We start from the raw sequence: 23,265 nt of genomic DNA on the forward strand, positions 1-23,265 counted from the left end.
CTAGAGAGTAAAAGCCATCTATTATCAGGTCTGTTTGACAGAATAGTTTTGTGCTGATGGAAATATTTCAGCATATTTATTTGCACCAACCAATATGGCAGTCATAGATGGATGAGTACTTGAAATGTGGCTTGGGCGTGGCCTGAGCCAAGCTTCTGCAAACAGGTGGGTTTCTGATCTCTTTCCTAAAGGTGGACATTATTTGGTAAGTGCTATTAAACGTCTACATGCTGAGCTGTTGAATGCTACTGGTGCTAATAAATACCTGTGCGTGGCGGCAAGCCATAATTAGCACCTCACTCACTGAATAGCAATCAATTCCGCGTTCTGGCATCCTGACAGACAGACGGCTCCACAGGGTGAGAGGGTTCACGTTCCTAACTCCACCTCCTTTAGGGCTCACTTGCGGCAGTCCATCATCCTGAACTGCATCACGGATCTTGTAGTTCAACGTGAGGGTGACATCACTGCCGGTGTCACCTGGGAGTGGGCCTATGGCTATGATTGATTTCCGGTATCCCGTTCGTTGTCTTTTGGGAATTGTAGTTCAGAGACGCCGGTTGTACCTCAGTACTCATGGTCTGGGAACTACAACTCCCTGCTGTCCGTGAGATGCGCCCGGCTGTACTCCGCGAGCTGTGCGATTGCCTCAGCAAGTGTGAAGTGTGTGCCTAGGTGTCCTGGGAAGCTAGGATTCCCCGAGTGGGAGGGAAAAGTTGGAGCCGCTTCTCTGAGGATATCTCTGGGACCGCTGTGCAGGATCTTGAGTAATTTGAGCGACACAATGGCGGTGAGTTTGGGTGGGAAGAGCATCCTCAGCTTTGGGCCCTGGAACCCAGCTGTTAGGGTATTCGGGGCTCTCCACATGTGCCTGTCGCCGGGAAGGGAAACACCTTTTTCGGAAAGACTCCTTTCCCTCGCTGGAGGCACGATTTCCTGGAGAATCATTTGTTTTTCTCGTTAGTTGAGCCACTTTACGCGGACTACTTAAATTCCAAACACGGAATTTTGTCGTGTTTTAAGTAAAACTAGAGGTAGAGAAGACGTTTCCAACAGTCGGGCACCTCACTGTGAATGTGTTTAGTGTCTCTGAAGCACTGACTTTTAAATAGATAGACCTTGTTTTAAAATTAAGCAGCTGGACCCGGTGGTGGCACAGGTCGAGTAGGGCTCAGCTACTTTGGAGACCGAGACAGGAGGACTGAAAATTAAAGACTGTTCGTGGGCGTGGAATAAGTTCAAAGCCAACCCGAATAACTTAGCGAGACTGTCCCAAAATAAAAAATGAAAAGGGTTGGGAGGTAGTTCAGTCGTAGAACTCTAACCTAGCATGACCAAGGCCCTAAATTCAGTCTCCAATACTGGGGGCGAAATTAAATAGTTTAGCAGGAGGGAGCGATGACTTTCAGGAGTTAGAGGTATTCCTTGAGGCCTCTTGAACTTGGTAGTCACAAGGTGTCTAGAGGACCGGCAGGTTTTCCTCCTGCCACGTCCACCTACCCAGGTGGAGGAGCAGAGATGACTGGGCAGGGTATTTCCAGGTAAGAACAATGATGGCAGAGTAGGTAGAACCAGAAGCACAGATGGATACAGAGAGGCAGTAAGAAGATGGGACTGGGTGCCTGGCAAGCTAAGGGTTGGCGGAAAAGGGACCCCATTATCAGTAGAAGGTCCCTATAGGGTTGAAGAATTTTTGGTGCTAGAATTTTTTTTTTCTTTTTGGTCTTAGTCTTATGTAGTCCAGGACTCCTGAAACTCACTGTATAGCTTTATCTCTGAGTCTTTCTGCCTCTTACCTTAAAGGGGGTTGGGTTTCAGGGGTGCAATATTGTATCTGGCATAAAAGTAACTCATGTATACTCTTCAGGAGATCATGGCTTTTCTTTCCTCCTCCTTCTTGTGGAAGTGTTATTGGAGATTGAACCCAGCGCCTTGCTCACGCTAGGTGAATAAACTGCCATTGTGTTACGTACCCACCTTGAAAGGACTGTTTATAGTTAATAGTAAAATCTTTTGGAGTGACCACCTCCATGGCTATTCATACCCATCATTGTGGGAGAAATCGTTTTTAGGGAGAGAGCCAGGTAGGAAAAACATCAAGAAAAGAGGCAGGGACCAATTTCTCTCTTTTATTCTGGTGATGTGTGTGTTTCTTACCCTGCAAGGTTAAATATCTGTAAGTAAAAGGTAATATAGCTTGTATTTATGGAATACCTTGCGGTTTACAAAAGACTTGTGCCAAAAATAGACTGGAGCATCAGGAGCACTGTCAGACTGAAAACCAGGATAGAATTTATTTAGGGTCCTGGTTCTGTATTTGGGAAGTGGTGAAGCCAGGATATGGGCAACAGAGCAAGGGAAAACAGAAATTGGAGTAAGATGATGAATGGTATTGTAGATTTTCACCATTTGCTGGCTTGCTGTCAAGTTCAGATTTGCTGTCTCGAAAATGGTAGTGACAGTTTATCCTGTTTCTCAGGGTTGTAAAATTGAGATGATGTTTACAAAAGTGTCCTAATAACTGCAGAATAGCAGGCTATGGTGCTATGCCTCCTTAATCCCAACATTCAGAGGCAGGCAGGTCTCTGAGTTTGAGAGCAGGCTGGCCTACATAGTGAGTTCTAGGCTAGCCAGGGCTGTATGGCGACACCCTGTTTTCAAACAAAACCACAGCAGAAAACCCAAACCACAAAGCAAAATAAATGAACTGCAGAATACTGTGAATATATGTATTTGCCTGTATGTGTATCTGTATATTGTGCTTGTCTGCCGCCTGTGGAGGCCAGAGGAGGTGCTGGATCTGTAACTCCCTTAAACTGGAGCTACAGACAGTTGTGAGCTGCTGTGTGGTGGTGGGAACTGAACTCAGGTCCTCTGGAAGAGTATCCCGTGCTCTTAACCTCTGAGCCAGTTTTCCAGCTCTCCCTTCCTCGATACTTACTTTGTAAAATTTGTGATGGAGTCTTGCTAAGTTGCTCTTTTGCCCTTGAACTTGCTCTACATCCCACACAGGGCTGGCACTTGCTGTCCTTTGGGCCTCCTAGGTAGCTAGGTTTACAGTTCTGTGCCACCAGGTCTGGTCTGGAGAACTGATTGTCGCAACCAGGTGTGTGCTATTAGTACCTACTGAGTACATATCACAGATGCTTTAAACATCCTACAGTGCACCAGAGAGCCCCTGAGAGCAAAATCTAGCACAGATGTTAGGACCTCAGAATTCAGTTGTTTTTTTTTTTTTTCCGAGACAGGGTTTCTCTGTAGCTTTGGAGCCAGTCCTAGAACTCGCTCTTTTTTTTTTTTTTTTTTTTTTTTTTGGTTTTTCGAGACAGGGTTTCTCTGTGGTTTTGGAGCCTGTCCTGGAACTAGCTCTTGTAGACCAGGCTGGTCTCGAACTCACAGAGATCCGCCTGCCTCTGCCTCCCGAGTGCTGGGATTAAAGGCGTGCGCCACCACCGCCCGGCTAGAACTCGCTCTTGTAGACCAGGTTGGCCTCGAACTCACTCACAGAGCTCCGTCTGCCCTGCCTCCTGAATGCACCATTTCTGCTGGGTTCAGTAACTAATTTTTAATATTGTTCATTTACATTTTAAGGTAGGCTTGAAGAATTTGATCTGTCAGTGAACAGCTCAGTTTTTTTGTGAGCCTGACTTCTTTTTTTCCCTCTTGGTTTTTCACACAGGGTCTCAGTTAGCCCAGGGTGGTCTCAAACTTGCTGTGTGCTTGAGGGTGCACTTGAAGTTTGATGCTCTTATTTCCACCTCCCAGGTGCTGGGATTATGGCATGCACGTGCTTTCCCGGCTCTTATTTCTTAAAGCAAGCGATTCTGTCTCTTTTTGTATTTAATAGGAAAGAAAAGGAACAGCCAAAGTAGACTTCTTGAAGAAGATTGAGAAAGAAGTCCAGCAGAAATGGGAAGCTGAGAAAGTGTTTGAAGTCAATGCATCTCATTTGGAGAAGCAGAAGCAGACCAGGTGAGTCGGTGACGATCCCCACAGCCATCTGCCCAGGAAGAGGGAAGTGGGAAAGTGAGTGTAATGGGCTGGAGGAGCTGAGTTCCACCGTGTACTCAAGTCGAACTCTTTCTACGGAATTCTTAGATTTTGTTCACATTAAGATAAAAAAAAAAAAAAAACAAAAAAACCCACATTTATTTTTTTGTGTTTGCAAGTGTGGTACATACGTGATATTCAGAGGACAACTTTCAGGAATCAGTTGATTGCTACCATGTTGGTTCTGAAGATTGACCTTGGGCCAGTGTCTGCTGAGCTATCTCACCAGCCCTTATAGATTTTTTAAATTATTAATTTGCACATTTTGACAAAGGAGAATGTTTTGAAGTTTTGTATTTATTGGCTGATAAAGGGGAAGCTTTTTCTTTGAGAGATTCTTACTGATATTACCTCCAATATAGAATAAAATTTTGAAGGGTCACTATATTTATTTTATTTTATAAATATTATATTGCTTTTAAACTAAGATAATAATTTGAGGCAAATTGTAGACAGTGATTATTGGAGGAAAAACAAAAGCAAAGTAATTGTCCTAAAAAGACTGCTATAGTCGCTGGGCATGGTGTCCATGCCTTTAATCCCAGCACTCAGCACTCAGCACTCAGAGGCAGGTGAATCCCTGAGTCTGAGGCCAACTTGATCTTCAGAGTGAATTCTAGGACAGCCAGGACTACACAGAGAAACCCTGTCTTAAAAAACCAAAAAAAAAAAGAAAAAAGAATGTTACGATATGTTAAATCAATGTGCATACCCTTTTTTTTGCATATATTGACATTGTCCAAGTAGGGCATGGTGGTGCACACCTTTAATCCCAGCACTTGGGAGGCAGAGAATGTGCATGGTAGTAGCTGTGAACTAATTGTGTGTTAGGAAACATACCATAGTCTCATTGAATCTTAAGAATTTTTATTATGTTTACTTGGTATTATTTTTTAATGTTTATGGATGTTTTGCCTGCATGTGTGTCTGTGCACCATGTGGGTACCTAGTGCATACAAAGCTCAGAAGAGGGGGGCAGATCCCTTTGACTGGAATTGCAGACACTTGTGAGCTGCTATGTAGGTTCTGTGAGCTAAACTCTGGTCTATGGAAGAGCAGCAGATGCTCTTAACTACTGAACACCTCCAGTCCCTTGCTTAGCTTCTTAATAGCTTTTTAAGGTGAATGCTTCTTTTTGTCTTTTGAGACAAGGTCTCACACTATCCCAGTCTGGCCTCCAACTTGGCTATGTAGCAGAGAATGACCTGACTTGATCCTCTGTCTCCTCCTAAGTGCTAGGATTACAGGCATGTGTCACCATGCTTGATCTATGTGGTGTTGGGGATCAGACCCAGCACTTTGTGTATTCTGGGCAAGCACTCAACTAACTAATCTATCCTCAACCCAGTAAAAAAAAATTAAATTAAACTACATGTAGCAGATGGTGAAGCAGATATAGAGAGGCTAAGTAAAGTTCTTAAAGATGATAAGAGTTCACAGGGTGTGACTCTTTCATACTTCTGTCCTTCCAAGTATTTTTTTTAAGGGTATTTCTATGTAGCTGTGGCTGTCCTGGAGCTTACTATGTAGACCAGGTTGACTTCTAACTCACCCTGCCTCGACCTCCCAAGTGCTGGGATTAAAGGCATGTAGGACTACTCCTGGCTTTGTCCTTCTAAGTATTAACCAGGCAAGACTAGCTTTTTGTTTTTTGTTTTGAAAGATTTATTATGTATGCAGTGTTCTGCCTGTATGTTTGCCTGTAGGCTAGAAGAGGGCACCAGATCTCATAAATGGTTGTGAGCCACCATCTGGTTGCTGGGACTTGGACTCAGGACCTCTGGAAGAGCAACCAGTGCTCTTAACCCCGATTAGCATGGTTTTTAAGAGCTGATAAACTTAAGGTGTAATTGTAGATGTTTCTAGGGCTTACTAATTAAAAAAAAACTATCATCTTTACTTACTACTTAGATAAACTCCAATGGAATGCATGTAGTGTGCTATATTTAAAGTGAAAGAGAAATTGCTAGCATACAGTATTGTTATACCTTAAACTACAGTTTGTTACTTCTGTTGCTTGGTTTTAGAATTTTAGTCCACATTAAATCAATTTAATAAGAAATGAACCACTGGGGCTGGAGAGATGGCCCAGAGGTTAAGAGCACTGGCTGCTCTTCCAGAGAGAGGTCCTGCCCAAACTTGCTATCTTTTAAGTAGCTAAACTTTATTTTATTATTATTTTGTTTTGTTTTGTTTTTTATTTTTCAAGACAGGGTTTCTCTTCTCTGTAGCTTTGAAGCCTGTCCTGGAACTAGCTCTTATAGACCAGGCTGGCCTCGAACTCACAGAGATCCACCTGCCTCTGCCTTCCGAGTGCTAGGATTAAAGGCGTGCGCCACCACTGCCCAGCTCTTTATTTTGTTTTTAAAAGAGATTTTGTTTTGTGTTCATGTGTATGAGTTGTTTTACCTGCGTGTAAGTATCCCAGCAGTGCCTGCAGGGTTCAGAAGAGGGCATTCGGTCCCCTGGAACAATTACAGATGATCGTGAGCTGTCAGGTGGGTCCTCTTGTTCGAGCAGCAAGTGCTCTTATGCACTGAGACATCTGTCCAGCTTCTCCAAAACTAGACTTGCCACAGAGTACTTACGTGACCCAGCAGCCTTTCCATTGTGTTGTGAAAGAAATTTAACATTTTCTTTTTTGTACTTTGCTTTTCACATGATCACTTCGCAGCAAGGACAAGTACTTTGTCACTTTCCCATATCCATACATGAACGGACGCCTTCATTTGGGACACACGTTTTCCTTATCCAAGTGTGAGGTAAAGCTCTTGTGTTTACTAACTTGGGATAGGGAGGGTCTATATTAAATACCAGTCTGAAAAAAATTGCACGCATAAAATTCATTTCCTCTTAAGGGAATTCAAATACTTACTTTTTTTTTTTTTTAAATATTTATTTATTTATTATGTATACAATATTCTGTCTATGTGTATGCCTGCAGGCCAGAAGAGGGCACCAGACCCCATTACAGATGGTTTTGAGCCACCATGTGGTTGCTAGGAATTGAACTCAGGACCTTTGGAAGAGCAGGCAATGCTCTTAACCTCTGAGCCATCTCTCCAGCCCCATCAAATACTTACTTTTAAAGAATAATTTTTATACCTTAAATTTTATGTTTTTGTTTCCATGTCATGTGCGTATTTGTTCAGGGTTCTGGACATACGTATGTTCAAAATTTCTATGTTGGTTAAAACAACAAAAAAGACAGTGGAGTAGAATTTTGCAGTGACAAAATGTCTGTTCTAAAACTGGGAAGACAGCTTGGTCTACAAGAGCTAGTTCCAGGACAGGCTCCAAAACCAGAGAAACCCTGTCTCGAAAAACCAAAAAAAAAAAAAAAAACAACTGGGAAGAGGGAAGTTAGTGCTGCCAAAAGTTAGCATTTTGCCTTGCAGTGGTTGCGCAAGCCTTTGATCCCAGTACTTGGGAAGCAGAGGCAGGTGGATCTCTGAGTTTGAGGCCAGACTGGTCTATAGAACAAGTTCCATGACAGACTCCAAAGCTACAAAGAGAAACCCTGTCCTTCCCCACCCCCAAAGTTAGCATTTTGTGTACATCTGCCATTTGTATTTATAATTTAAATTTGATTTTTTTCCTGCAGTTTGCAGTAGGATACCAGAGATTAAAAGGGAAAAATTGTCTGTTTCCCTTTGGGCTACACTGTACTGGCATGCCTATTAAGGTAAGACCGCTTAGAGGATTAGCTTCTACTCTTTCCTTTTCCTTAACTTTTAAAAAATCTATTTATGTATTTTTTAGGTATGATTGCTCTATCTGTATGTATGTCTGCACACCAGAAGAGGGCACCAGATCCCATTATAGATGGTTGTGAGCCATCATGTGGTTGTTGGGAGTTGAATTCAGGACTTGTAGAAGAGCAATCAGTGTTCTTAACCTCTGAGCCATCTTTCCAGTCCCTGGTTTCTACTCTTGAGCTTAGAGTAAAGAAAAATACCTGATTTATGATCTTGGAATTGGATTTTTCACTGATGCCATTTACATCAAAGTATTCTATTAAATGAGATAAATTTGTTATAGTGAAAATTAATTTAAAAATTCTTTAAAGGACTAGGGAGATAGCTTAGGGTAAATCACTTGCCAAGTGTCTTAGGATTCTATTGCTGTGAAGAGATACCATGACCATAATAGTTCTTATAAAGGAAAACATTTAATTGGGGCTGGCTTATAGTTCAGAGATTTAGTCCATTATCATCATGGCAGGAAGCATGGTGGCACGAGGCCGACATGGTGCTGGAGAGGTAGCTGAGAGTTCTACATTTAGATCCACAGGCAGCAGAAGGAAATTGTGTGCCATACTGACTGGCCAGACTTGAGTTTATAAGACCTCAGAGCCTGCCTCTGCAGTGGCACACTGCCTATAGCAAGGCCATACCTACTCCAACAAGATCACACCTCCTAATAGTGCTACTCCCTATGGGCATATGTGGGCCATTTTTATACGTACCATCACACTAAGTGAACTTGATGACTTGAGTTTAGAGCCCCAGAATGTAGCATGAGTTCTAATAGGTCTTAATAATAAAAGCCCAGAGTCAGGTAAATGGAAAATGCTCATAGACCAGAGAGATGAAGGAGCCAAGCCACAGCCACCTTACCTACTCAACTTCCCAGCCAGAAAGAGGCTGAGTTCCGGTTTCCTCCCACCTTACCTCTTCCTCTCTCTGCCTGCCATATCACTTCCTGTGTGTCTATACAGACCTTCAGACCTCTATGGTTAACTGACTAGCTCCATCCTCTGATCTTCAGGCAAGCTTTATTTGTACAAACAAGATATCGCCACATTTCTCCTGGTTGTAGTTTTACATTTTCTTCTGTGGGCTGTGCTTCACATGTAGTTTGCTTTAGACCTTTTAGTTGTCTGACATGATGTTCATTAATGCTTGAATTTAGGTACTTTGAGAAGAATACTTAGTATATTGATGAGGCATAAACTTCCTATTGTGTTACATCAAAAGCATACAATGGCATATTGTGAGAAGCAGCATGGCCGCTTCCTGCCGCCCGGCTCCTGCACAGCTAGATTTACCCAAAATAATTACATGGAAACTGTATTCTTTTAAATACTGCTTGGCCTGTTATCTGTAGCCTCTTATTGGCTAATTCTCACATCTTGATTAACCCATTTCTAATAATCTGTGTAGCACCATGAGCTGGTGGCTTACCAGGGAGATTCTTAACCTGCTTCTGTCTCAGAGAGGAGAGGCATGGCATCTGACTCACTGCCTTCTTCCTCCCAACATTCTGTTCTGTTTACTCCGCCTACCTAATTTTCTGTCCTATCAAAGGCCAAGCAGTTTCTTTATTAATTAACCAATGAAAGCAATAGATAGCTACCAGACCCACCTCCATCACTGGCATTTTAGTAACATTAAGTAATACATGACAGAGTTCCTCATTCTAAGGATGTCTTTAGTAATTAGAAAGTAGCCTGTGGGGACTATGTTGAGAACCTCGGAATGGCCTATTATTCAGTAGCCTAGTGGTTTTAGCATCTTTTGGTGATCTTGGCTTATTTTAATTACCACATTTGTGGTTGCAAATGATGATATTTTTATATGTGTATGTGGCATTGGAATTGAACTGAGGGTCTTACACTTGGTAGCCCAAGTGCTCTAACACTGGGTCACATCTTCAAACCAAATACTGGTGACTCTCTCCCCTTTCAGTACTAGACTTTTAGAGGTAGGGCTTTGCCTTACTTACTAGGTAGACAGTCTATCTAAACCTGGACTATATCCGTATTTCTTTTTATTTAATTTTTACTTTGAGATAGTCTTGTTAAATTGCCCAGGATGATCTTTTTTTTTTTTTTTAATATTTATTTATTATATATACAATATTCTGTCTGTGTGTATGCCTGCAGGCCAGAAGAGGGCACCAGACCTCATTACAGATGGTTGTGAGCCACCATGTGGTTGCTGGGATTTGAACTCAGGACCTTTGAAAGAGCAGGCAATGTTCTTAACTGCTGAGCCATCTCTCCAGCCCACCCAGGATGATCTTGAGCTTGTAATCCCCTTGCCTCAGTCTCCAGGACATCTGTATGTGCCAGTAGTACCTTTCTAGTTGTATCTTACTTATCAGCTGAAACTCTTTGATGTTTTCTCTGTTTTGGGGAGTGAACTTTTTTTTTTCTTTTTTTTTGGTTTTTCGAGACAGGGTTTCTCTGTGGTTTTGGAGCCTGTCCTGGAACTAGCTCTGTAGACCAGGCTGGTCTCGAACTCACAGAGATCCGCCTGCCTCTGCCTCCCGAGTGCTGGGATTAAAGGCGTGCGCCACCATCACCCGGCTTGGGGAGTGAACTTACAGGATAGCTTGGAAGAACTGTGGTGGAAAGCCCAGTTCTGTAACTTGCTAGCTTATAACCTTGGATAAATCACTTCATGTCAGTGTTTGTTTTCTAATTTAATACTTGTCCTGTCTACCTCTCAGGAGTGCTGATTACTAACAGAGGGTAAGAATTTACCTTCCACTACAAAGATAATCTTCAAAATGAGAAACCATTAGTATTGCTACCCAAAATGACATCCTGTGTTTTATGTATCTTTTCATTTCTGCTGTTTAGTGTGTCAGGATGCTATAGTAAGTACTATAGATATTGAATAAAATAAATACAAACTCTGTTATAGGATTTTGAGGCATGTGATTTACATCATCTGGGTTTTCTATAATATTTGTGTGTAATCTTACATGCAGTTTCAGAAAGTTGATTTTTGTTGACCTTGGAAACAGTTTATTTCTTTGAGTTCTGAACTTGGCTCTTTGTGTTCTTGTGTTGTAGGCGTGTGCTGACAAGCTGAAAAGAGAAATAGAGCTGTATGGCTGCCCTCCTGATTTTCCAGAAGAAGAAGAGGAAGAGGAAGAAAGCAGCGTTAAACCTGCAGATATAACAGTGAAGGATAAAGCCAAAGGGAAAAAGGTCTGGTGGTTATTTACGTTTCAGTTGTCTTGTCTGACGTTCCCACCTCTCTGGTTTAGTTGTACATACCCAGCACAGGCAGCTGCCTGGCACATGAAGTGTACTTGGTAATTTTTAAGAAACTGTCAAATCAAGAATATTTAGATGATTCAGTGGGTAATGAGCTTTCTAGGTAAGCACAACATCTCCAAATCCCAGCACTCCATTGATGATAAGGGCGGTAGAGCCAGAAGAATCCCCAGAAGGTTGTAAGCTAGCTAGCTAGTCTGGAGTCAGTGTTGAACAGCAGAGATCCGGCCTCAGATAAACTGGCAGGTTGTCCTGACTGCCACATGTGCACCGTAGATACTGATGAGCATGCTCCCATAAACATACATCTTACATACACCCACAAAGATGAAAAACCCATCAGGCCAGCAGTTAACAGCACTGTTAACCCATGTCCATTCCCAGCACCTGCATGATGGTTTATTACTGTCTGTAACTCCAGTCCCAGGGTATCTGCTGCCCTCTTCTGGCCTATTTGGGTACCTACATGCACATGGTACACAGGCATGCATGCAAGCAAAACACCCATTTACATAAAAATAGAATAAATACATTAAATCAAAATATTGTCTGGCTTTATTGTTGTTTTTTTCACTTTAATTTGATATATTTTAGATTTAAAGGCGTTTCAAGATAGTGCAGCATTCCAGCATAACCTTTGTCCACCTCCCCTAATATTACTCTTCTTTACTCTATGTAACTATGATACAATCATCCTACCTAAACAGCTAACATTAGTTCAGTCCTGTGTGCTAAACTGTAGAGTTCATCTGAAGTGTTTTAAAAAGAGGACTTCATTTTTTTAAAAGATTTAATTTTTAATTTTGTGTGTGTGTGTCTTTGTGTGTGTTTGTTATGTGCAGATACTTAGAGAGTCTAGAAGGTGTTGGGTCCCCTGGAACTGGAGTTACAGGCAGTTGAGAGCAGCTTGGTGTGGTTGCTGGGAACCAAATGTGTCTTCTGTAACAGCAGTATGCACTCCTGATTGCTGAGCTATCTCTCTAGCCTCCTGTATTTGAATTAGAAAGTGTGTGTGTGTGTGTTGAGGGAGGAGGCAGGGGCAAGCTTACCAGTAGGCGCATGCTTATGGAGGTCAGAGGACAGCTCTGAGTAGGTTCTTTCCTGCCATCCTGTAGGATCTAGGGATAGAGTCAGGCTGTCTGGTCTGTACACAAGCAACCATGCAGACTAAGTCCTCTTGCTGATCTTGTATTTGAAGTTGTACCCATCCTTCTCCTAATGTCTTTTCTCTGCTTTAAACAGGGGGTGGGGGTGCAGGGACTGGAGAGATGGCTCAGCAGTTAAGAGCACTTGTTGCTCTTGCAGAGGGTCCAGGTATGATTCCCATACCCACACGTGGTATTTCACAGCCATCCACAACTCAGAGTTTGAGGGAGTCTAATGCCTTCTGACTTCTGTGGACACCAAGTCTACATATGGTACCTATACATACATGCAGGCAAAATATACATAAAATAAAAATAAATTTAAAAGAAAAAGATCCAGTCTAAAATCCACACTACATTATTAACTTCAATGATTTTTGACATGGAGTAATGTTCAGATAAAGAATTTACTGTTGCTGTGCAGTGGTGGCGCACGTCTTTAATCCTGCACTCTAGAGGCAGAGGCAGGCAGATCTCTGTGAGTTTGAGGCCAGCCTGGTCTACAAGAACTAGTTCCAGGACAGGTTCCAAAGCTACAGAGAAGCCCTGTCTCGAAAAACCAATTTAAAAAAAAAAAAAAAAGAAAAAGAAAAAAAGAATTTATTGACTGTCAAAAAAGTCATGTCTGTTTTTGTGTTGCAGTGATAACAACACAGATTGGGTAATTTATACTGACCAGAAATTTATTAGCCTACTGAGGCTGGGAAGGCTTATGTTGAGAGTTCAGTACCTGATAAGGCATTTCTTGCTGTGTTGTCTGTGAAGGAAGAGAAAAGAAATAGTAGCAGAACAGGAAAGAGAGACAGGGAGGGAGAAAGGAAGTAATACGTTCAGGATAGGCCTGATTTGTTTTCTGTGGTGCAGCAATGATACACTCTTCAGGGCAGAATCTCTTTAAGAGTCTACCTTTTAACACTGTTACATGGGGAATTAAGTTTCGTATGGGTAAAGTGGGGACCAAAATTTCAACCATTAAATAAACTCCTTTAATTTGGGGTCACCTGATGGTTTTTTATATAGATTAAAATGAAGTGATTTTTTTATTTAGAGCTAAGAAGGGCATCTGTGCTATTAGAAGAAAGGAAATGAGAGTGTGGTGCTAAGACCGCAATGATGGTGGTTGAGTGGTTCCTTCATCTTGTTATCTCTGGTGTCCGTTTCCTGGTGGACATCCTGATGTCTGTACCTGCTGTGGTGTTCTGATCCATCAACAGTGTTGTGTGAAGCAGAGCAGCAGATCCCTTGTGAGAAATCCTGTCTGCATAGCGAGTTTCAGGCCAGCTAGAGCTACACTGTGAAACTGTCTTTCACAAAGAAACACAATCACCAAATAGGATTATGGAATTAAAGTTACTGTGGTCCTGGGATGCTGAATGGTTGTTGGCTGTGCTTTACTGGAGTTTGCGTTTGTTTTTAGAGCAAAGCCACTGCCAAAGCAGGATCGTCTAAGTACCAGTGGGACATTATGAAATCCCTTGGGCTTTCTGATGAAGACATAGTGAAGTTTTCTGAAGCAGAACATTGGCTTGAGTATTTCCCACCACTGGCTGTTGAAGATCTGAAAAAAATAGGGTTAAAGGTATGCCGTAGCCTTCAGTGTTAGAGACAAGTGAAAGGCACTTACGTTTGTATCATTAAAAAGATATGGAGCAACTTTTAAATTTAAAAGAGTATATTCTGGCTGAATGTCACCAAAAATCCAGATGTTATTAAACTGGCAGCGAGGAAGAAAACCTTTAACATTTGTCTCATCAGAATATATTTATTAACAATTGGTAGAAAGGGGTTTTATTTAAAGAATACAAAGACGCCAAAATTTAACTCAAGTACGTTGACTGTATTACTTAAGTATTTCTTTTAAATTTATTGTAAATCTTATATGTTAACTAACGTGTGTGTATTTTTTTGTTTTTTGAAACAGAGCTTCTCTGTGTAGTTCTGGCTGTCTTGGAACTTCCTCTGTAGACCAGGCTGGCCTCACACTCTACAGAACTCTTGCCTTTGCCTCCTGAGTACTGGGATTAAAGGCATGTGCTCTTACTGCTCAGCAAGTGTGTATATTTTAAAACCTATTAATTAAACAAATTCTTGCAATGATTTATATGAATTTGAGATGTGGAACTGGCTGGGTGGTAGTGGTGCACGCCTTTAATCCCAGCACTCGGGAGGCAGAGGCAGGTGGATCTCTGTGAGTTCGAGACCAGCCTGGTCTACAAGAGCTAGTTCCAGGACAGGCTGCAAAGCTACAGAGAAACCCTGTCTTGGAAAAAAAAAAAAAAGATGTGGAACTGGAAATTTTTTCTTTAATAGTTGATCTAATGTTAAATAGGGATAAATAGTAGAAAGGTAAATAGTTGACTCATAGGAATCCCTATTTATAAAAATTATCTTTTCCTTTTATTTCTCTAGGTAGATTGGCGGCGTTCCTTCATCACCACGGATGTGAATCCTTACTATGATTCTTTTGTGAGGTGGCAGTTTTTAACGTTAAGAGAAAGAAACAAAATTAAATTTGGGAAGCGGTGAGTTTGTTTTATTTCAGTGTAATCAACTAAAAATCATAATTCTTGCATTGCATTGCAATTCAGTATCTGTATCTCATCTTGTTCTCTCTTATCTGTCCATCCACCCATTCATCTGTCTGTCTGTCTTTTCCTTTTTCATCACTCTCTTCTTGTTCTGTTGTATCTCTTGCTTTCCTTTAATCCTGCCTGCCTGTGTCTTCTTTCTCTCTCTCTCTCTCTCTCTCTCCCTCCCTCCCTCCCTCCCTCCCTCCCTCCCTCCCTCCCTCCCTCCCTCCCTCCCTCCCTTCCCTTCTTTTTGTTTTTGCGACAGGATTTCTCTGTGTCTTTTATTTTTCTGTTTCATTTGTGTTGGACTCGGGGCTCCCACCCTGTGACGTGTTTTGTCACTGAGCTCCCACTTTCTTGCTGCTCAGTTTCTTGACTTCTGAGTTGTTTTGTGTTTTTGACAGCTAGAACCAGAGAGAAGGGAATGATTCTTTTCAGTATTCCTAGCAAACCACTGGCAAGATTATTTTATTTGTGTTTCAGCTTATACTTCTATAAGTTGCTACGATTTTTTTCCTTTATTATGTAGATCAAATAAAAACAACTTATTTGGGCTGGAGAGATGGCTCAGAGGTTAAGAGCACTAGCTGCTCTTCCAGAGGTCCTGAGTTCAATTCCCAGCAACCACGTGGTGGCTTACAACCATCTGTAATGAGATCTGGCACTGTATCCTGGAAAGTGTATATATAATAAACAAACAAACAAATAAATAAATAAATAAAAACAAAAAACCCAACTTATTTGAATTTATATCTTTTTTGTTCTTGATTTTTTAAAAAATATTTATTTATTTATTTATTTATTTATTTATTTATTTATTATGTATATAATATTCTGTCTGCGTGTATGCCTGAAGGCCAGAAGAGGGCACCAGACCTCATTACAGATGGTTGTAAGCCACCATGTGGTTGCTGGGAATTGAACTCAGGACCTTTGGAAGAGCAGGCAATGTTCTTAACCTCTGACCCATCTCTCCAGCCCCCTGTTCTTGTTGTTTTGAGACAGGGTTTCTTGTGTAGCTCTGGCTGTCCTGGAACTCGCTCTGTAGACCAGGCTGGCCTCACACTCACAGAACTCTGCCTGCCTCTACCTCCCGAGTGCTGGGGTTAAAGGTGTGTGCCACCACTGCCCGGCTACGTGAATTTATTTTATGGTCTTATGTTTCGTTACTACAAGGCTAAGGCTAATCCACAGTTTTCATTAGTGTTCCCTTTCATGAAGGAGATGTCAATAGCTCTGTTTCAGAACTGCTCATCAAAGCACGCGTAATTTAGACACTGGCTTGGCTGAGGGTGTCACCTATAATTCACGCTTGTAGGGTATTAGTGATACTGGCTGATATTTCATGATGTAACCTGAATAATATAACAGTGTTTGCTACTTATTGCTCTTTGTTTAGATACACCATTTATTCTCCAAAAGATGGACAGCCTTGCATGGATCATGACAGACAAACTGGAGAGGTGATTATCTGGACCACCGAGTGGCCACTGTAATACTCTTTATTGTGGCCACACCACTGGTACTCTATTTGCTGGATGGATGAATTATTCCTGTGTGCAAGAATCCATGTCATAAATCTGAAGTGGATTCCTGCATAGGTCAGCAGGGTGAATCCATATTTTCCCCTTGTTTCTTTGTTTAGGGCGTTGGACCTCAGGAATACACCCTAGTCAAACTGAAGGTGCTTGAACCATACCCATCAAAATTAAGGTAGGTTTGCTAAAAAAATTACTGTTTCATGGTCTTTTTTTCTTTTTCTTTTTTTTTTTTTGGTTTTTCGAGACAGGGTTTCTCTGTGGTTTTGGAGCCTGTCCTGGAACTAGCTCTTGTAGACCAGGCTGGTCTCGAACTCACAGAGATCCGCCTGCCTCTGCCTCCCAAGTGCTGGGATTAAAGGCGTGCGCCACCACCGCCTGTCTTGGTCTTTTTTTTTCTTTTTCTTTTCCTTTTTTCCCCTTCTTTTCTTGGAGACAGGGTTTTGTTTTGCAGTGTAGTGCTCTCTCCTCAGCCTTCTGGGTACTGAGGTTGAAGTTGCCATTATGTCTGGCTTGGTTGATCACTTCTGAACAATCGGATGATTATGAGGGAAGCCACAAATTTTAATATAAATATAATATGTGCTTTTTCTTTTTAGTGGTCTGAAAGGGAAAACTATCTTCCTGGTAGCTGCTACTCTTAGACCTGAGACTATGTTTGGACAGACAAACTGTTGGGTTCGGCCTGATATGAAGTACATTGGGTTTGAGACAGCGAATGGTGATATATTCATCTGCACACAGAGAGCTGCCAGGAATATGTCGTACCAAGGTTTCACCAAGCACAATGGAGTGGTGCCTGTTGTGAAGGAGTTAATGGGGGAGGTGAGTTGGGGAGCAACTCTCGATTTTTATTATGAAATTGGAGGGAAGTGGAGCTTGAAAAAATATCAAAAAACTGTAATTAGAGCACACATGAGATAACATGTGCGAACATTTGTAGTTTTGGGTTTTTTGTTTTGTTTTTTTATAAAGATTCATTTATTTATTATGTATACAATGTTCTGCCTGCATGTATGTCTGCACGCCAGAAGAGGGCACCAGATCTCATTACAGATGGTTGTGAGCCACCATATGGTTGCTGGGAATTGAACTCAGGACCTCTGGAAGAACAGCCAATGCTCTTAACCTCTGAGCCATCTCTCCAGCCCCATATTTGTATTTTGTAAGGCACAGAACTGTCAGGGTTCTTCAAAAGGCTTTGCCAAGCTGAATCCGCACTCCTCCTAAGGGGCCTCTGTATTGATTTCACCCATGATAATTGCTATTCATTTTTTTTTTTTAAGATTTATTTATTATGTATATAGTGTTCTGCATGCATGTATGCCTGCAGACCAGAAGAGGGCACCAGATCTCTTTGTAGATGGTTATGAGCCACCGTGTTGCCCACCTGTTTCCTTTTTGCTCCTTACCCATGCTAAGCAGGTGCTTCATCACTGCGCTGTGCCGCACAGGTGCCCAGTCACTGAGCCGTGCCCCAGCTGTTGTACTTTGAGACATGCTTCCACTAAATTTCCCCGGGCTGACTTTGAACTTACTGTACAGCCTCTGGTCTCCTTGAAATTGTGATTCTTGTGCCTCAGTCTCCTGACAGATGGGATTTTAGGCTGGGCTACCACCCATGGGGTTGTTGCTGTTTTTAAATTAACATATCTTAACTATATATAATTATAGGTTTCATTATGCTATTTTATACATGTACATAATGTATTTCAATCATATTGACTCCCCTCTTTACCCTCTCTTCCCCCTCCCATTCTTAACAAGCCCCTTCAAGTCACAACTAGCCCCCTTCTACTTTCATTTTGTGTGTGTGTGAGATCTAGTAAGTTTCATAGGGCTGCTTACAGGACCACAGGCATCTGAAGAACTGTTTTCTGTTTTTGTTTTTTGTTTTTTTTTTTTTTTTGGGGATAGGGTCTCTCTCCCTGGCATCCTAGAACTCACTATGTAGATCTGTTTCCCAAGTTCTGGGATTAAAGGTGTGCGCCACCAGCTCCCAGCTTCTGTTTCCTGTTCTTAATGCCCTTCTCACCATGGTATTTAGAATAGGCCTTTGATTTCAGCCTTTAAAACTTCTGTGGTGTGTAAGCTGTCACCCATATGACTGCAGATTCTACAAAGGAGCTCGTGTGCATTTACACACACATACACACACACACACACAAAGGAATAAAACGGAATGGTGCAGAACAAGTGTACAGCTGCAGGCCCTTTGTTGTCTCATACAAGTACAGGTCAGAGCTGGGTAGCATGCAAGAAGCAGAAGCAGGAGGATCACTGTGAGTTCTATGCTAGCCTGGGCTACAGAGTGAAATATGAGACATTAAAAAAACAAACAAAAGAACAAAAGGACAGAGACAGAGAGACACACATAGAGAATAGGCCCAATCTTTCTGCATTCTCTATTTTTTTTGAGGCAGTAGGAATATCTTTTTCACTTCAACTTGAATGTATTTATAACTGTCATTTTAGACAGATATGTAGAGTTCTATTTTCTTGATGTGACTTTTATTACCTAGCTGTTTGGTCATGGAAAGCTTTAGTGCAGTGGTTCTGGTTTGGTTTTTTTTTTTTCTTTTCTTTTTTGAGACATGGTTTCTCTGTGTAGTCCTGGAACTCAATCTTTTTTTTTTTTTAGATTTATTTATTATGTATACAACATTTATGCTTGCATGCCAGAAGAGAGCACCAGATCTCATTATAGATGGCTGTGAGCCACCGTGTGGTTGCTGGGAATTGAACTCAGGACCTCTGGAAGAGCAGTCAGTGCTCTTAACCTCTGAGCCATCTCTCCAGCCCCTGGAACTCAATCTTGTAGACCAGGCTAGTCTTGAACTCAAAGATCCATCTGCCTCTGCCTTCTGCGAGCTGGGATTAAAGGCGTGTGCTACCATTGCCCAGCTATTTTTTCTGTATATTTTATTTTGCTTACTTAGTGGAGAAGTTGTGCTCAAGTATGGGAACAATATGATGTTTAAAATGTGTATATGCATGGTAGAATGACTGTGTAAAGTCATTAACAAACAGTACTTCAGACTTCTCATCTTTGATGTGAGAACATTTAGAGTGATTGTGATTTTCAACTGTCTAACATCATGACATTAACCACAGCAGCTATTTTGTGCAGATGTAGATCTCCAGCCTCTGGACCTTAAAATTTGAATATTTATTTAACTTTTTGTCGCTGCAGTTATATTTCTTCCCTTTTTTGCCCCTGTTTTATGCAGGAGATCCTTGGGGCTGCACTTTCTGCACCGCTGACATGCTATAAGGTGGTCTACGTTCTCCCTATGCTCACCATTAAGGAGGATAAAGGTACAGATTTTGCTGGTAGACGGCTTTGCTAACCACATTCTGGTGTATTAGTTAATTCCATTCTTTCTTCTTAAGGCACTGGTGTGGTCACGAGTGTTCCTTCTGATTCGCCGGATGATCTTGCAGCACTCAGAGACCTGAAGAAAAAGCAAGCAAGTATCTGCTTTATGTCCTTGTTTTATTCTTTTTTTTTTTTTCCTCCCCAAGACAGGGTTTCTCTGTGTAGCCCTGGCTGTCCTGTAACTTACTTTATAGACCAGTCTAGCCTTGTACTCACAGAGTGTCCTTCTGCCTCTGCCGGTATTTAAATGCATGTGCCACCACTACCCAGCCATGTCCTTGTTTTATTTTATTTTTATTTTTTTATATTTATTTATTTATTATGTATACAATATTCTGTCTGTGTATATGTCTGCAGGCCAGAAGAGGGCACCAGACCTCATTACAGATGGTTGTGAACCACCATGTGGTTGCCAGGAATTGAACTCAGGACCTTTGAAAGAGCAGGCAATGCTCTTAACCACTGAGCCATCTCTCCGCGCCCCCCCCCCACCCCCCATGTCCTTGTTTTAAATTTGGCATATTAGTGGGCACTGCTGAACAGCTGTGACACAGGCTGAGGGCATACATGTTTGTCTCTGAACCGTTAATTCTAACCTGGTTTTCAGTGTTTGTGTGTTTCTGTGGTTGGAACTTGGAATAAAATTCTGTAACAAATTTGAGAAGGTGGTGTGTGTTTTTAAGTGTGTGCAGCGCCACCATTACAGAGAGGACATTTGGTGACCTGCTTTACACCCTCCACCTCACTCTTGTGACGGTCTCTCATGGGACTGGGAGCTAGGCTGGTGGCCATAAGTCCCAGAGGATTCTCCTGTCTCCACTTTGTGCAGTGTTGGGCTTTCTAGTATGCCTGGCTTCTCTCATGGGTGCTGGGGATTTGAACTCTGCTCCTCATGCTTGTGTAGCAAGTCCTCTCACCCACTGACTCACTCTCTCAGCCCCATATTTTCATTACAGGCAAGAATATTACCCTTGACTGAGGTGATGTCTCGATGTCTGTGTGCGTTGTTGCATTTGATGCATTTCCTACAGCATGTTCAACCTGTGGACTGTGGATTACATGTGTCACAGGATAGCTATGGATTAGGCTCAGTGAAAAATCATAAACTTATTTAAAACACGAGGTTTTGTTTGTAAGCTGGTTGCATAGTTCTTAACTGGGAAATGTATAGGTGACAAGTTTTATCACAATGTCAAAATATTAGACATACCTGAAGGCTATTCACATTAAAGTAAACTATTGAGTTTTAAAAGGTCACAGGTCCCTTATTGAGATAATGCTAAAAATGTTCTGTATGGAGAGAACAAATAATGGAATAAAAGCTTGAAGCCAGGGAAGAGGGAGGCCGAGGCAGGAAGACCTCAAGTGTAAGGCCAGCATAGGCTGCTGCAGTAAAGCCTTGCCTCAGGAAAAAAAAATGAGTTTGCTTTCTTACTGATTGTATCAGTAACAAAATTGAGCACTAATGTTAGCTTATGAATTTTCCATAGGCATTACGAGCAAAGTATGGAATTAGAGATGAAATGGTCCTGCCGTTTGAGCCGGTGAGTATGTGTGTATTCCCAGACATCACACGCCTTTATCAAAGGGGAAAAGGCGCTTACATGTTCTTCTTGTAACAAAGATAGATCATTGATAGAGTTTGAAAACGAGAGGGAATTTTCTTATTTTAATTTGATAACTTACTGTTGTAAATAACAGGAAAAGGAAAACAATATGCATTTTCTTTCCACCTGGCACCTGCAGTTGGGAAAACCTATATATTATTCTCACCAGCTTCCCAAAAAATTTTATCTATTTACTTATCTATCTATCTATCTATCTATCTATCTATCTATCTATCTATCTTACAATGTTCTGTTTGATGTACCGCCTGCCTGCCAGAAGAGGGCACCAGATTTCATAGATGTTGTGAGCCACTATGTGGTTGCTGGGACTTGAACTCAGGACCTCTGGAAAAGCAGTCAGTGTTCTTAACCTCTGAGCCATCTCTCTAGCCCCTATTCTCACCAGTTTTATACTAAGTTGTTAGCAATGTACCTTACTTAACCTAGGAATATTTATTTTGTAATCTTGTAGAACTGTTTAATGTTTTTTGTTTTCATTTTTGTACATGCAGAAGAAAAGTCAGAATAATACCAGCAAATAACTTTAATGAAGAGTGTATGAGAGTGAGCTTGGACATGCTCAATGCCCTGGGTGTGATTCTCAGCACTGGGGGAAAAGACTCCAAAAATTTGATAGATGTTTGAAGCCATCCATAAAAATAGTTGACATTGCTTTGCTTCTTGCGGCCTTAGTTATTCAGTGGCCTGTGTGGCAGAAGGTGAGAGTAGGGGTGGCATGTGTTGTTCCTGTGGTAAGGGAGTGCACACATTGCCATCTTCAGGTTAGTGGTCTGTGAACTGAGTGTATGTCAGTGTGGCTTTACAGGGCAACGGGGCCATGTCCACACGGTTGATCTGTGTCTGCCTTTCAGCATGAATGCACATCTGGTGTTGCTGTTCTCTGCAGGTGCCAGTCCTTGAAATCCCAGGGATTGGAAGTCTTTCTGCTGTGACCCTTTGTGATGAGCTGAAAATTCAGAGCCAGAATGACCGCGAGAAACTTGCAGAAGCAAAGGAGAAACTGTATTTAAGAGGATTTTATGATGGTGTAAGTCATAACTTTTATTGCTTTTATTTGTAGCTATATGTTATGCTGTTCCTCTTAATTTTAACTTAAAAGGAAAAATTAAACATAGTTTTTATAAAACACTAATTTGGAAAAGATAAGTGAATTTTATTCTAAATTCCAGTTTTTATCATATCATTTCTAGAAACATTTCCAGAATTACATTTGTGTGTGTGTGTGTTCCGGGAATCTCTAAGAAATGAATTTCTTGAGATATTTAAAATTAGTTCCTGTTATTATACAATACAACTCTAAATGTTGGCTGCATCAAGAGTGCCTGTTCCAGGACTGGGAGATGGCTTAGCAGTTAAGTGCACTCACTGCTTTTATAGAGAACTCGGGTTACCCCCCACATGGTGGCTCACAGTCATCTAACCACAGTGCAGGGGATCCAGTAGGCATGCGTGCAGTGCACATAAAATAAATAAATACATCTTTAAAATTGGAAAAAATAATGCTTTTTCTTTTTGCTTTTCATAACGGGTTCATTTTTTGCTTAAGCCTTTTATTCTGTCTATTCATTTGTTGATGCCTATCAAGTGCCAAGTGAAGACCACAAAGCTGTGCTGAGCTTCCTCTCTCAGTCCTGCCTGTGCTAGTGTACCTTAGGTTTTCAGGGAAGACTAAACTAGACAAGAGAAACCCAGTCAGGTTAGTCACGTAGGGCTGAAGTGAATGTTTTTCACATTGGGAGTAGTTTTTATTTTTACGTTTTCCCTTTCTTAGACAAAAATTAGTTTAATTTTTTAAAAAAGTGAATTGTATATTGTCTTAATCATTGTTCTTTTGCTGTGAAGAGATACTGTGACCAAGTCAACTCTTATATGAAAAGGATTTAGTTGAGGCTGGCTTACAGTTTCAGAGGTTTAGTCCATTATCATCATGGTTCAGGGAGAGA

General features: G+C 41.4%; 1 protein-coding gene across 1 annotated transcript in view; it reads left to right on the forward strand.

Moving 5' to 3' along the window:
- Positions 1–618: 618 nt before the first annotated feature.
- Positions 619–23,265, forward strand: part of Lars1 (leucyl-tRNA synthetase 1) — a 57,642-nt gene continuing 34,995 nt past the window's right edge. Inside the window, exons 1-14 of the mRNA XM_057788959.1 lie at positions 619–790; positions 3,848–3,972; positions 6,725–6,812; positions 7,655–7,735; positions 10,856–10,993; positions 13,625–13,786; positions 14,617–14,729; positions 16,177–16,240; positions 16,423–16,490; positions 16,915–17,140; positions 19,546–19,633; positions 19,709–19,785; positions 21,185–21,238; positions 22,209–22,349. Coding sequence (XP_057644942.1) covers positions 785–790; positions 3,848–3,972; positions 6,725–6,812; positions 7,655–7,735; positions 10,856–10,993; positions 13,625–13,786; positions 14,617–14,729; positions 16,177–16,240; positions 16,423–16,490; positions 16,915–17,140; positions 19,546–19,633; positions 19,709–19,785; positions 21,185–21,238; positions 22,209–22,349 — 1,431 coding nt within the window. The 5' untranslated portion in view covers positions 619–784. The remainder of the gene's footprint in view (positions 791–3,847; positions 3,973–6,724; positions 6,813–7,654; positions 7,736–10,855; positions 10,994–13,624; positions 13,787–14,616; positions 14,730–16,176; positions 16,241–16,422; positions 16,491–16,914; positions 17,141–19,545; positions 19,634–19,708; positions 19,786–21,184; positions 21,239–22,208; positions 22,350–23,265) is intronic.

This window comes from Chionomys nivalis, chromosome 14, assembly GCF_950005125.1.
Source record: "Chionomys nivalis chromosome 14, mChiNiv1.1, whole genome shotgun sequence".
NCBI classification, from domain to species: Eukaryota; Metazoa; Chordata; class Mammalia; order Rodentia; family Cricetidae; genus Chionomys; species Chionomys nivalis.